The following is a 14132-nucleotide window of genomic DNA, read 5'->3' on the forward strand; positions in this document are numbered from 1 at the left end:
TGTCTGCAAAAAATCGCCGTATGGGTTCGTTTTTCGTTTGCGATTTGGGTGTGCGATTTGGACGATCAATTGAACGCACTTCCAGCAAAGGTTTCGATGCGCTTTTCACACCAGTTTCGGTGTCGGAAAGCTTTTGCGCTTCTCTAAACTTTTGCTAAAGTTCTTTGTTTTGTTTTTCATGTAAAAGCATGTAAGCGGATATTACTTTTTTACTCAGTAACTGCAAATGGAAATACTGGTACAGTTGCTTCCTTTTTTATACAAAGCAATCCAATAGCTTTGTATACAGCTATTGGATATATATGCCAATAAGTCTACATTAAGTCGATGTTAATAAGACTACATTAAAAGCCGACGTACAGTTCGCATTTGATACTTTTTCGGACTTTCTTCCTTCCTTATCCTCTCCACCTTTTTACCTTTCCACAACACGGCTTCCCCCGCAGTTTAGGAGAGGAGGTCACTAAAAAGATTGCCTTCCCTGCAGAACACTAAGGTTAGAGGCCAGGCCAGTCTTCAAGGTGATCTCTTTTAACTTTTCCTTTGTCTTGAGTCGAGCGACACACACACACACACAAAAAGAAACTGGCATTTAGGCCTCCAAAGTGAGGGAAGCTTTCGGATTCCAACTTTTAGAAAACTCGTAAGTTGCAATGAGTTTCACAAATAAGTTTCCCGACACCAAGGGTGCATTAGCAAGAAAGTTGATGCATCAAAATGAGACGTACACAACTGTTAGTGTTAGGCTTGAGTGCTCCGTACCAGGTTCCTGTTGCCTTGAGTTTTACCACAAGAAATTTTGACTACCTGCATGCCTTCGCACATTCATATTAAATAGACTTCGTATTATACAGTAACGAAAAAATTAGTTACTTTTTCACAGTAGCTGAACAAGAGTCACTTTTTTAGCTTAGGTAACCTGTAACTAACACTGTTACCTTTTACTGGTAACAGGTTTATGACTGGTCTGTAGTACAGTTGTTGAGCCTGGGTAAAATCAGCACTTAGATAAAAAGTTCAGCATGGGATCTAGCAGCTTCTGCAGTGGATTTGAGTAAGTGTTTATAGTTCATTTATTTTCCAACCAAGATGTATTTTTTTTTTCTTTTTTTGTGGCGAATGTGGTCTAAAGTGCTCAGTGTTGAAACAAACCGATATTTTTTTTGCTTACACCAAGAGCAGTAAAAAAAGAAGATTCATCTTTTGGAAAATGGTCAGTCACTTTTTGATGGTGATAACCACTTGCATGCGAGTTCAGTGATGTCATAATGCTTTTTTCTTGTGTGGAATGGAACTGAAACCAAATAATAAGTAGACCCGCCTTCTTCATTGTCCTATCAGCTTTCCTGGGTCTTGCTACGCCACTGACCTAACAAGATGACAGCACTTAAAGTACATATCAGAGCCTGCATTTACAAGGACACATAGGTACCGTATTTATTCATATACAAGGCGAGGTTTTTTCCCAAAATCCATAATTGCAAAGTCATACCCCGCCTTACATTCAAAGCTCAGTATATATACCTGGCGATTTTTTTTTACTCTCCAAACTACACCATGGCCTTAGAATCGTGACCACCTTATAATCGAATAAATACGGTATGTATAGCTTGAGACCACTTGGATACGACATGTAGCAACATCTATGATCAGCATCAATAAATCAATAACACATTCAGCCCACATGCAGAGTCCAGAAATGCGCCGCAAACCCACTCTGATGTGGCAGTGAAATCACCGCAAAGAATTTGAGCAAAAAATTTTATTAACAATGAGAACACCAACAGGATCCAATGAAATTTGATTAGGTGTGTATTGCACTTCAACAACAACAGAAAAATGAAACTTCATAATACTGGAAGGCACTTTCTTGGCAGCAGAAAAGATTGATGTAAAACTGATTCTACGGCCTTCACCGAACAGGAACTTTGCACTGACTGGGTCAGGTTTAGCACTCTTGTTTTACCACCAAAACACTGCGGTTGCACTGGTATGATAAATGAAATGCATACATTGGCAGTAACCGTAATTGTGTGTGGGTAGGTAAAATATCGCTGGCAAAAATAAAAACAATGAATGAAAATCGCAAGGTTTGAAGGTTTGCCTTCATTAACAGTAAAAAAATCCCAACATTCGGGAAAGCTAATTTAATCGCAAAAATTTGAAAGTTCGCTTTCATTAATGGTCAAAAATCCCAAAATTTAGGAAATCTAATTAAATCGCAAAATTTGGAGGTTTGTCTTCTAATAAAACTAAAACATTGCAAAATATGGGAAATTTGATTACTTACAAAATCTGAAGGTTTGCTTTCATGAACACTAAAACATTGCAAAACTTCGGAAATTTCAGAATTTTAAGGTTTGCCCCCATTAACAGTAAAAGAAATCCTAAAATTCAGGAAATCTAATTGCAAAATTTGAAGGTTAGCTTTCATAAACACTAAAACGTTGCAAAATTCGGGAACTTGCAAAATTTGGAGGTTTGCCTTCATACACACTAAAAATCGGCAAAATTTGGGAAATCTAATTTAAACTCGTAAGTCACAACAGCTACAGGGATAAAAACATTCTACTATAAACATATCGGCAGGCAAAATTTAAATCTTAACGTATGCCTTGTGTGGCGCAATAATTGTACAACTAATATTCGTGAAATTTCAGCCAGCAGTTCATGGGAGAAAAATTTTAAATAATAAGGCCATAAATTTTGCTATTTATAACGTAATTTCTTAAGTGAGATTTCGGCTTATTGCAGTTAATTAAAGAAACTAAACATTACACTTGAGTCAAAGCTATCAAAAGTGAGACTTACAGTTCAGGTATTTTGGTTTAGTGCTTTAGTTTAAATGAAACTAAAGATTGCACTCAAGGCAACTGGGATATTGTCCCTAAACATTAAACTTGACGTTTCATGCTTCCCACTCACTTACCTAAAACTAAAACAGTTGAGTGCTTACTTGCAAAACATGGAAGACTAGATTTACCTGAGTTCTTAACAAGCATCAAAGTTGCAGCGGATTTACACCTTGTTCACTTAAATTGGCTTCTCAGCAGCTTACATTGCACACAGGCTATGAAAATTTCAAAAACCATTCAATTTCACATGCACGCAAAACTACGCTTAACGAGACCTCAAATCTAAAATATGGTAATTAATCTAGCAAGACTTTAAAATTTAAATTTGTCATATTGTGGGTTGAATCAACACTTTGGCCGTGAAATGTGCCTCGGCAAAAATCTGCGGAAAATTTATACTAAGTACCTGGAATTTTTTTAATGTGCCCTAAATTCTGTGTACGAGAAATTTTTGCATTTTGCCTCCATTGGAAACAGGGCCACAACTGAACTTGAGAAGCTGCAGATGGGTGACCTTACGACACTGCACCTACGTGGCGGAAATACAATTTTGAGAATCGTTTCACCCGCTGAAGCACAACGCTGATGGCTTCCAAACAGCAGCTTTTTGCTGGGTAGCTGTTAATGGTACGTGCATCGGCTGTCGACATTGATGACACAAAATTCCAGCACTATTCCCCGAGCACTGCTGAAGTTTGCGCACTTGTGTCATGCATGTCAACACTAGATGGCGATAGTGCCCAACCACTGAACATAGACCTGTATGACAAATGAGAAGGCACTTGGTGTGGGTTGCGTGTTGTCAGCATGTTCTTTTGTCATTTGTAAGGGGCTTGACAGAAAAGTGCTGGTGGAGGGAGTGGGCTATGAAATGTTCACGCAATCAAGCTTTTGCAGAAGGCAATCGACAAAGGTATCCAGTGGCAGTCATTTGGTGCAGCAGCTCACTCAGAAAAAAAGTTCAGCCATTGTAGTTTTGAGGAGCTCAGTTGGACGGGGGAAGCATGTGGTAGTCAGTGTGTACCGCATTTTTGCGTGTATAACCCGCACCAAAAAACGCAAAAATTTCAGTGGCAAAGTAGGGGGGCAGACAATATGCGGGGTTTTTCCTTTAGTGCAGCTTCAGGGCGATGTGCGTTGTGCCGTGAAGCTCCTGCGCAGTAACACTGACTGAGCCTTCCATGGAAGCGATTGCACAAAACATACACGGACAAGGCATGGACGGCGATTCTAGGTGAGATGGTGCAAAAAAGCTTAAAAAAATGCTGCATCACAAACAACATGGATGGAACCGAAGATGACCTTGTGTACAACAGTGAGAACTGCAGCTCAAGTGATAGCTCTAGCGAGAGCAGTGACAACGAGTGAACTGTGACTTTCGCCTTGTAGTCAGTGTATTCTACATGATAAATATACGCTTTTTCTGTCTACATGGTGTGTAATGTGTTGCTTGAGCAGTAGCTTTGGTGCAGCCTTTCCTGTATCAAATGTGCGGGCAATACGCGAGGATTTTTTTTTTCTTTTCTGGCGGGTTGAAAGTGGGAGTGCAGATTATATGCACGGGCGGGTTATACGCGCGAAAATACGGTATACAAAATGAGCGTGTGTGTGTGTTTGAACTCTCACGAGTTCGAACACACAAGAGTTCGAACTCTCAAGAGTTCAAACCCCAAAATGTTTGAACCCTCCTACTACGTAGTAAAATTCCTAAATGTTCTGCTAAGGCACTTTTGAGCATTGGGTTTCGTGCAGCCTTTCAGGCTTGCGTAAAGTCAGTCAAAATGTAAGGTTATGGGGTGACGATGTGTGTGCTACTTGCTCAAGTGTGACAAGTGGACGGGTCTTTCGGTTTGGTCCTAGTGAAGGTGACCCTCAACTTGGCTCTTCTTTGCTAGGAGTTCCCTTGGTTTCAGTCTTCTTGCACCTGCAGTCAGCACATGGAACACAGTCACTCATTCTTTCACTGTCTACGAGAACATCAGAAGTTAATTAAAACATACCTGACAGGGAGGCGTCAACAGCTCAGCCAGCAACAACAAGGTTAGGAGCACAGATATTAAGATTCAATTCAACACAATACTATTTTAACCTGAACTGCTGCTCAAGTGAGAGTACAATATGAGAAACTCTCTTAACTACCAGCAAGTGTTTTGAGACTCATGAAATAACAAGACTGGACCAGGGAGCAAGAATAAGACAGGAGGAGAAATGAGGCTTCCTAGTGCGGTCAGATAATGTCATAAGCGCTCGTCATAGGTTAAGCTAGCGGCATCTGTTGCGGATGAAGAAATTGCGTGACCGCCGCGATCGGCCTTTCACTGCGCTGCCACTGGATAAATTGCGGCCGCTATCATTTCATCCATCCAGTGCCGCTACCCTCTCCTTCGCCGTCACAGCTACGAAGCTTTGCAGTCCGCCTTGGTTTTCATTGTGACATTACCTGGTCACTCACCCGCGCTTGCCGCAATGGGCCGTTTCACCTCCCACATATTCTTGCTCCATAAACTTGACAAAACACTAATTATGAAATACGTAAGACTTAGCAGCACTGCATGAATGCAGGCAGCAAAAACATGTGCCCTACAAAGCAACACACTGTCGTCGCATTTAACTTTCAGGCGGTTCAAAAGAAATTTTAGGATGTTTTGTACACTAGAGGACGCACCAGAGCAAGAAGTTCAGACCAACATTAGCCATTCAAGTGTTTTACGTGAGGTGGAAGGTTTTTCGTGAGTGCCATCCTTCTTCTCGCACTTCAAGTTGAAACAATTCCCCTTTGTTCAGTTCCTCAACGTGAATTCAGCATCTCCTGTGCGTTCCTTTGAACAAAACCGGTATGGCTGCAATGGCAACGTCAGAAATGTCTGACGACTCTCTACCTGTAATGTGGATCCAGGACCGGGATACGACTGGGTGATCCATTCCACAAGGGCGGTATGCTTCTCTCTTGCTGCATGGTACTGCTTGGCCCACTAAAGGAAATCGCCAGCAACGAAAATGGAGGCCACTCATTAGGGCATTTCCGGCAGGGCAGAACATCAATTACAAGCAAAAGGGCTGAAGTACAAGCTCACCCAGCTTTGCGCTGCAAAGGAGAGCTTGTATCTTTTTCTGCTGTGCCTGTACAAGAAAAAATGAACAGGGTTCAACAACGACGACAGCGACAAAATTCGAAATCAGTAGGATACACTTGGGCATCCTTTACAACAGTAAAGAAGGTTACCTTTCCAGATAAGTCGCTAGACTGGAAAAGTTCTTTTTACCTTAATAAATGGTTCTCTACCAAGTGTGTGGCAAGGAGATATTTGAGATCAGCGTCTTCGATTCGAGACACCATGGCTAATTTGCATGAACAGTCAATGTAATTTGTTTCACCTTCAATAAAGGCCACTTGCAAAGCTGGTTAGGTCATTAATTAAAAAAGGTCGTAAGAAAAATGACACATGAAAAAGCAAGTGAAAACCAGCACATCACCTCCGAGGCAGTGGGCAGCACTCAAAGATCCCCTTGGAGCTTGGAGCTTTTCTGGTGATGGCCTTCCAAGTCCACAGACGGCCGCAACCTGTCATGTGTGCAAAGACCAGCGAAGAGAGGTGTCAAGTTATTCCCAGAATGGCCCACACACGAGCCACGCTGCAGTTCAGAGCTGGTAAACATCCAGACTTTACGCTAGCAGTGAAAAAGAGTGACGACAAAGGCAGGGCTAACTAACCACCAGCACCAGCTAACAACTGAGCAGGATTTTATTGAGGAAAGGAAATGTGACGTGGGTTTACACCGCGTGCAAGGAAAGAAGAAAGAAAAGAATGCAAACAAAATTTTCTTGTGCCCTCTTGACAACAAGGTGAAGCTTTTTGAGGCAACCAGTATGCCGGTCCCATCAACTGTATGATCAGACAATCACTTCCTTTCCCGGAAAGTCTACCAAGGTGCTGCTCATCCATACCCTTTCACCAAGATAAAAGCTTTATACATCCCGTAATTATGCATGCCATCAACATTGAACGAAGTTAGAGGCTGTCGAGATGCTACACACTCACATAATAAACCCACTCATGCAATGAACCTTCCCTCCCCCAACTTGTTTTCTTGAGAATTTACTTTTTTGTCACTTTGAACAAAAAAAAAATGCAGCGGGATTATGTTTTTATCTAAGCATAGTTGCTGATGCCCTAGACCGTCGCAGCAACTTGATATCACGTTACAGTACGTGCAGCAGTGCTAAAAATGCATTCAAACAAAAGTAAATCTCAACAGTAGCAGGAGACGTGAGCTCGAATGCCGTGGCTCCCAATTTAAAAACTGCGTGCCAGCTGAGCGCCACCTGCTGAATGCAAAACAAACCTTCTTATGCCAAATAACGTTGCTGCGTGCAAACCAAGCACTAAACGTACTCTGCACTCCTCTGCTCTTGAGATTCCGCGACTTCGCCATTACGCTCGTGGTTTTGTTGTTCAGCTGTGTTCCGACCTTCTTTCATGCTCCTGGTGCATGCCGTACGGTGGGCCAGAACTTGAGTTCCACAGACAGTTTTAAACTGACGGTGGTGGCGCATGCGTTGATGCACATGGAAACCGCGCAGCTGGCCGGCACTTCAGTGTTCACCCACTGCGTGTACGCTACGTGCAAAAACGTGGTTTTTGGGCGGTGAACAGGGATCGCCGTGTGTTTCGTGGGCCCAAAGAAGGGAAGTTTCCGGATGTGGGAAAAGAAGTTTTGGAGTTCCTTGACGGCACGGAAGACGTTGCGCTGTGGGCCGACAACAAATGTGAGGCGGCAAGCGACTTTAGTCAGGAGGTCAGCTCCATGGCGAGTGGGGGGGCCACTAGCATGTTGAGAATAAAAAAGAAATCTGATTACATACATAATTACCTACGTGTTTTTACGCAACTGGAAAGGCTCTGACAGCACTTTTCTTAGCAACTTTGTTATATCAAATTTCAACTTTTAAAACTGTAGCAATTTTCACCTACATAATGAACCCTCCCCCAAATTTACGCAGAATTTTCTGGAAAAAAAGTGGGTTCATTACGCAAGTAAATAAGGTAGATGTGCTCCCCGACACTTTCATTAACTCATCCATGCATGGACACAAGAAAGAGCAGAGCTCTTCGATGTAGGCAGTTGCGAAACTCCGCCTCAAAAAACGGCCCGCATCTGGACCCCCTGCTTTGGATCGTGCGTACCGTGGCGCCACTGCGGCCGCCGCATGCACTATCAAAAAAAAAAAAAAAAAAAAACTATTATTTAAACTGACAATTTAACGTTAAATGTTCTTTTAAAGTGCATAATTTTTTTTTGTGCTTTAATAAGTTATTAATTGCTATCTTAACTCCGGTTTTTAGGTTGCGATTGTTTCTGCGTTCCCGCATCTGCCTCGACCAATTGGCGCTTGTGTGGGCACTCCGGCACAACGTAGGTCCGAACTGAAGTACTAAATTTGCCGTAATCGTTTGGCCTACAGCTCATTGTATGCCAAACCTAATCTAGTAGCCGATCAAGCGGCTCTAAATAATCAGTTTCAGCTGGCATAAAGCCGTCGAGGGGACTTATTTATTTTTTTTTGCCGCCAGAAGACCAAAGAGGACGCGCAGCAGACGACAGTGCGTAAGCGACGGTTGACCCCATGGTCGCATTTCTTTTTACTACTCTTGCGCCACATGTATATAAAACACTTGCATAGTTCAACACATTGGGCTCCTTTGGCATAAAAAAATTACATAAGCACTCAAATACCATTTTTCGCCCGGGTAGTCGAGCGGCGAAGCAAGTTGTATAGTTTATTTTGTCCCCAAAAGATGGCGCCACTGTAAAACAAGATCCAAAGCAGTGGACCAATCATAGGGCCACTTTTTGATACATGGGGCCTATGGGGAGTTTCGCAACTCCTATGTCAAGTAACTCTGAAGAAAGAGGGTATGCAGGGGTCAGTCTGCACAGGCCTTTGTTACCTCAGCGCCACTCCTAGTATTTGAAGGTGCCTTCGAGTTCGGAGATGGTTGTGCCGTCTTCAGGCTCAGCTTCAGTCGGCCCAGGCAGTGGCTTGCCCCACGACGCACGTTTTCCACGGGGTCCTCGTCTGGCACGCAAAATGGATTGGCTCGGCTATGACATGGCATAATTTCACGCATAACAAGAAGGGAGGTCAGGAAGTTGCACACAAGTGGGGCATTTTCAATATTGCCAGGAATCTGGATACATATCTTAGCCCGAACATTTTTTTTATTGGCTTCAGAGTTTTTCATGCGTTTCTGAGCAACAAATCTGAGTTAATAACTGCTGGACACACACGTTACAAATTCAGTAAACCACACACACACGCGCACGCAAACAAAACAAACTTTTGAGCCACGACTTTTCAGATTTCCCATGCAATGAACAACAGCTCCCTCCCCCTCTACCTTCACTTGCGCTTACCCACACTTGCTGGCTACCACCTAAAATCACTACCAATAGACCCCCTGACACCCCGTTTCTATTTTGTGTTTAACGAGTTCTAGATCTGATCACCTGTCGCCATTGCTTGGACCACGCAGGCATTTCACAATCAACAATGCCCCCTCACGCACATCACAAACCACTTCCACTTACCTGCGAGACGCTTCAGGTGCTTCAGCAGACGCCACCTCAGCAGCAGACGAGCCTCCTCCAAGCAGAGGGTGCACAAATGCACAAACATGAGACGGCTCCGACAGCTCCGCCCTTCCGCCAACTCTGCGTACGCCATGCCGTTCATGAACAAGACGTAGCCGCCAAGTCTATCCAAGCCAGTATCCAAGCCGTAAGCCTGTCCTTTGTTCAGACATGAATCCTCCCCCCCCCTCCCCTCCCCTTCAAATAAATTGGCCTCGCCACACGCTTCTGCAACATTCCTACCGACAGGCAGTCGACACACCAAGAGGAGTTACGGCAGTCGACAAACCAGGAAAACTCTTTCTTAAATAACTCTGCTTTTTGATTTTGCTATAAGAAACGTTATGCCCACAAATGGGTGCTTTTTGGCGCGTCTTCGCTATTGCTTACATAGCAAATAAAAAAAGATTAAAAAGACGGATTTTTCTTTTAGAAGGACGTCACAGGTTGAGAAGTCCCTGGCGTAGCCGCAAAGTACAAACAGACACTTCTTTATCAAAGTGCGAAGCCAGAAAAGCAGCGGGAGTAGCCGATCTTACGGCACGGAGAGTCTCGAACGCGTGATATAAGCAGCTTATAACTTTGGTACAAAAAAAATGATGCAATACGTTTTTCAGCAGTATTGTTGATCTTCTTAAAGAGCCCCTTTTCTCCAATTTTGAAGGAAATTGAGACCATTTTTCTATTTTTATTTTTAAAGATGCATTTTTAGAAGAATAATCTTTTTTTGCATATATTTATATTTCTTCTAGACAGGTGACATTTTACAGACATGTTTACAGATATATGATCGACATTGCCTATCACTTACAAGTTGGTCGCTGTTACAGACACGGAGATAGGGGGTGTCAAATTTAGCAGCAACCTGGCGTATTGCGAACACATTTTTTTTCTATTTTTTTTTTGTTTGTGGCAGAACACAAAATTTGTTTTGAACTGTTTGTCATTTTTATGTAATTTTTGTTTTAAAACAAATTTTTGTGAGAACGATCAAACCTTGCGTACACAAAGGCCCAAAGTTGGAAAAAAGCTGCAGCCACCGGAAATTGTGAGTCACCCGCGCCACCTTTGCAAATATTTCTTTCGCAAAGTACGCACGCTAGAGAAAAACAAATTCCAGTTTTAAGCTATTCTCTGGCTTGCACCTAATTCACAAAAACGACGGAAAAAACAAAAAATGCTTGTGTACACACATGTTCGTTCTCTCGTGGAATCACCCCCACGCTTGTTGCTTTTCTTTGCTTTGTTCCCATGTTGGCGCCATTTGCTATAATGTTTGCCAACACTTTCATTGGCACCCAGAACTACTCTTTACAACAGCAACAACAATAATCATAATCATCATCATCATCACCCTCACCACCACCCCGCTAATGCCCACTTCAACTTGACCTCTGCACTAGACTTTCAACCACTCCAAATAACTACTCTACACACTGCAATGCAGACACAGTCGAGTAAGCAAACCATTCCGACAGTGTTTGTAAGTTGCTAAGTTGTAAGAGTGCAACAGAAAAGCTGCACTACCTCGGACAACGTCCTCCAAAAGCTGCTCCCGCCTTCTGGTGCTGCACTGTAGAAAGTCCAGCAGGCTGTGAACGGCAGCATGGCGGCACGGCAACGGCCCCTGCACGCATGCCGGCCCTTTTGAACACCTCCGTCAAACTCAACAACAAAGACACACGCTAGGCCAACCAAAAGAGCGGGCAATTTGCTTTCCTTCTTTTTAATTACTGCGAAAGCCTCAAGTGCCCAACGTGCCAAAAAGTGTCGTCGTTGCTGTCTGGCATAGAAATGGTCACCGGTGCAAAGAGTACAAAATGAAAGCCGTTCCACTCATTGTAAAAGCTGTCAGAAGTGCAGAGCAGCGATTCACCATAATGGGCTGGAGCACCGATCCACTCACTGCTACCGCCCAATGCAATTCAAATTTCCCGCCTTCGCGGTGCTTGCGCACCCCCTGCCTGAAACTGCCCCAGCAAAGTTCTGTTCTTTTCATTCTTGCTTTTCCTCCCGCACACACCGGCGTTACACTGCCACTTTTTTTCGCTATCGTAAAAACCAACCCAACGAGTGTTCCTAACTAAATGAAGGCGGATGCTGCTAGTTAATTACGTATATTTTGCGCCAAATGTACCTACAATTTTCTTTGTGCTAGACAACGGGGAGATGGATGACAAGAGCCAGCGGTTCACAAGTTTCAAATGCTTATGACTATATAAACCGCTTGGTTTTTGAAGCCTCTGGGTTTGCTACGACGACAGCAACTACGACGGAACGCCGTGTGGCTCTACTTTGGTCCAGCGAGCGAGCTACGACGAAAAGGCGAGCACCTAAAGTGCTCTGCTCTTAAAAACACGTCTCAGTTACACATCAGTGGAACAAGGGTTAGCTTGGTGCTGATGCCACGTCACATAACAGGCAAACATGATGACTCGCGAATAAAACAGGTGGACACCAACCACGAGGAACCCTGGTTCTAGGTTAACTGCTCGAGAAAGAAATGCGCAAAAAAAAAAAAAAAAAAAAAAACTGGAGAAAGAGATGCAAATACGATGTAGCATTAAAGAAGCCTTTGATAAGTATCGTCAGGCTCTCATTTTTAAAGCGCTGAGGAACAACAAGGCATGCATGAGGAATTTTCTTTTCTTTCGAAGATAAATTGATGAGTTGATCGAGCACGAGAGGTGGTGCACACATTGCGCCCATTAACGAGGCATGCGTGAGCAAAGAGAGGGCCGCTCACGGATGCCTGGGCTCGCCGTAGGAGCAGTTGCGTGACGCGTCTCCACAGGGCGGCATTGGGCAGCACGGGTTTCGCTAGGAAGCCGAGAGCCCGCCAGACGGCTGCCTCCTGACGCCACTTTAGGCCCAGCCGCTCAACCCCGACTTCAGCACTGGACACCAGTTGCGACAGCTGGTCCTCCTACCGACGCAAAGCCAGCGGGAGAGAACATTTCCGACAGGGCGGATTAGCTGTCGGCAATTCAAATACTCATCATCGTTGTCATCATCATTGCAAGGGGGGAAATTCTAAGGCTGTTTAGCTGTGGGCGAAAAAACAAGGAAATTGAAATCATCAACATCCCCATCATCATACCATTTGCAAAACGAACATCCTCCCCTAACATAAGAGCATAGAGTTTCATGCTAGTACATATTAAAAATCTGGCTCCAGTGTCCAGGTGAGCTGTGCTTCAGCGTGCAGGCTGTCGTGCACTGCAGAAACGTTACACCGCTACTTGACACGGCTCACGAACAAGCTTAAAAGTTGTCTGTGGCTACAAAAGACAACACTAATAGTGTTAAAGGATGAGGTATTGAAACCATAGAGTTTCTTAGTAAGCATACTAGAGAGGAAACTGTGTCTCGTAAGCCATGTCGTCATGGGGGTTCATGGGAAGACCTCCTTTTTGGCTTGGGCTTGGCATGGCAATTAGATTCTTAAACGGCTTTTGCGATTTGCTTTCTTCACTATGCATTGACACGTTTACGAGCTACAAGGAAGCCAAAATCTTCCTGTTTTTGTGGTAGCCGTGTTCAGTGAAACAGCAGGCAATGCGTGATCGTACCTGACGCTGCTCATGCCGCAGTCGAAGGACGTATGACTGAGCGGGTAATATGCCGGCGTGAAATTTGTAGCCGACGAAAAGAAGAAACAAAACGTACTTCGACGAAGACAAGATACGGCAGATACGGGCGCTTGTATCTGCTTGCGTCCTATCTTGTCATCGTCCACGACTGTTTAACGCCACATTTTCTTTTTTCTTGTTAAACTAGCTGGCGGTCGCGGTGCACCGGTTCACCACGAAGGCAACGTTTTCATAGGCACGCTCAAAAAACTTACGAAACTTTTCAAACAACTTATTATTTGAGATAATGGTAAAATTAATAAACTCAGACTCTAATGAGTTTCCTCCCCCAAATATTAACATTGTTCGTAACTACAACCTTGGCCTGCGGAATAGCAGGCACAACCGTTCCTGCAAAAATACACTTTACTTCTTTTTTCCTTAGTTTTAAAACAGCTTGTTTTTATTTTCCACTTACATAATTGCACACTATTCTTTGCGTTTTTGTGGCACTTTGTTTAAATTTGCCGTCACTAAAACGTTTCAATCCAAGCCAATGATGAGACTAAGGCAAGCGCGATGTATAATGGCAGCCCATGACGACACAGACGACCTTGACGTGAACCGCATAGACGCTAGCGCCAGATTCCTCTCTAGTGTATACTGTAAGAAACTCTATGATTGAAACTTGTTTCATCAATAGAAAAGTGGAGCCCTAAAAGATTCATTTGTCAGGGATCATTTTGCAGCCTCATGCAAACAAACAGGACAAAAGACGTCACCCTTTTTTCTTGAGTTTGGCTTTGAGAAAGAAAAGAAGCCACACAGCAAGCCAAGCCAAGTGGGAGAGGATTGTTGCTAGCTGCTACGACAGCACGCAATTGCACCGGCAGACTTCTCACTAGTACATACTGTATTTTCGCGCGTATAACCCACACCAAAAAATGTCAAAATTTCAGTGGCAAAGAAGGGGTACGGATAACACATGAGGTTTTCCCTTTAGTGCAGCTTCACAGCAATGCGCGTTGTGCCGTGAAGATTACCTTGTGTACAACAGTGAGGACAGCGGCTC

General features: G+C 43.7%; 1 protein-coding gene across 1 annotated transcript in view; it reads right to left on the reverse strand.

The window, feature by feature from the left end:
• Window positions 1–1747: 1747 nt before the first annotated feature.
• The window catches only part of LOC144142653 (serine/threonine-protein phosphatase 4 regulatory subunit 4-like), a 32921-nt gene continuing 20536 nt past the window's right edge, over window positions 1748–14132 (reverse strand). The window contains exons 12-19 of the mRNA XM_077674306.1: window positions 12235–12414; window positions 11016–11115; window positions 9447–9569; window positions 8807–8934; window positions 6330–6417; window positions 5930–5975; window positions 5735–5827; window positions 1748–4779 (exon numbers count right to left, since the gene is read on the reverse strand). Coding sequence (XP_077530432.1) covers window positions 4728–4779; window positions 5735–5827; window positions 5930–5975; window positions 6330–6417; window positions 8807–8934; window positions 9447–9569; window positions 11016–11115; window positions 12235–12414 — 810 coding nt within the window. The 3' untranslated portion in view covers window positions 1748–4727. The remainder of the gene's footprint in view (window positions 4780–5734; window positions 5828–5929; window positions 5976–6329; window positions 6418–8806; window positions 8935–9446; window positions 9570–11015; window positions 11116–12234; window positions 12415–14132) is intronic.

Source organism: Haemaphysalis longicornis, unplaced genomic scaffold, assembly GCF_048455015.1.
Source record: "Haemaphysalis longicornis isolate Haplotype H1 unplaced genomic scaffold, Haemaphysalis longicornis Haplotype H1 scaffold_6, whole genome shotgun sequence".
In the NCBI taxonomy this organism is placed as follows: Eukaryota; Metazoa; Arthropoda; class Arachnida; order Ixodida; family Ixodidae; genus Haemaphysalis; species Haemaphysalis longicornis.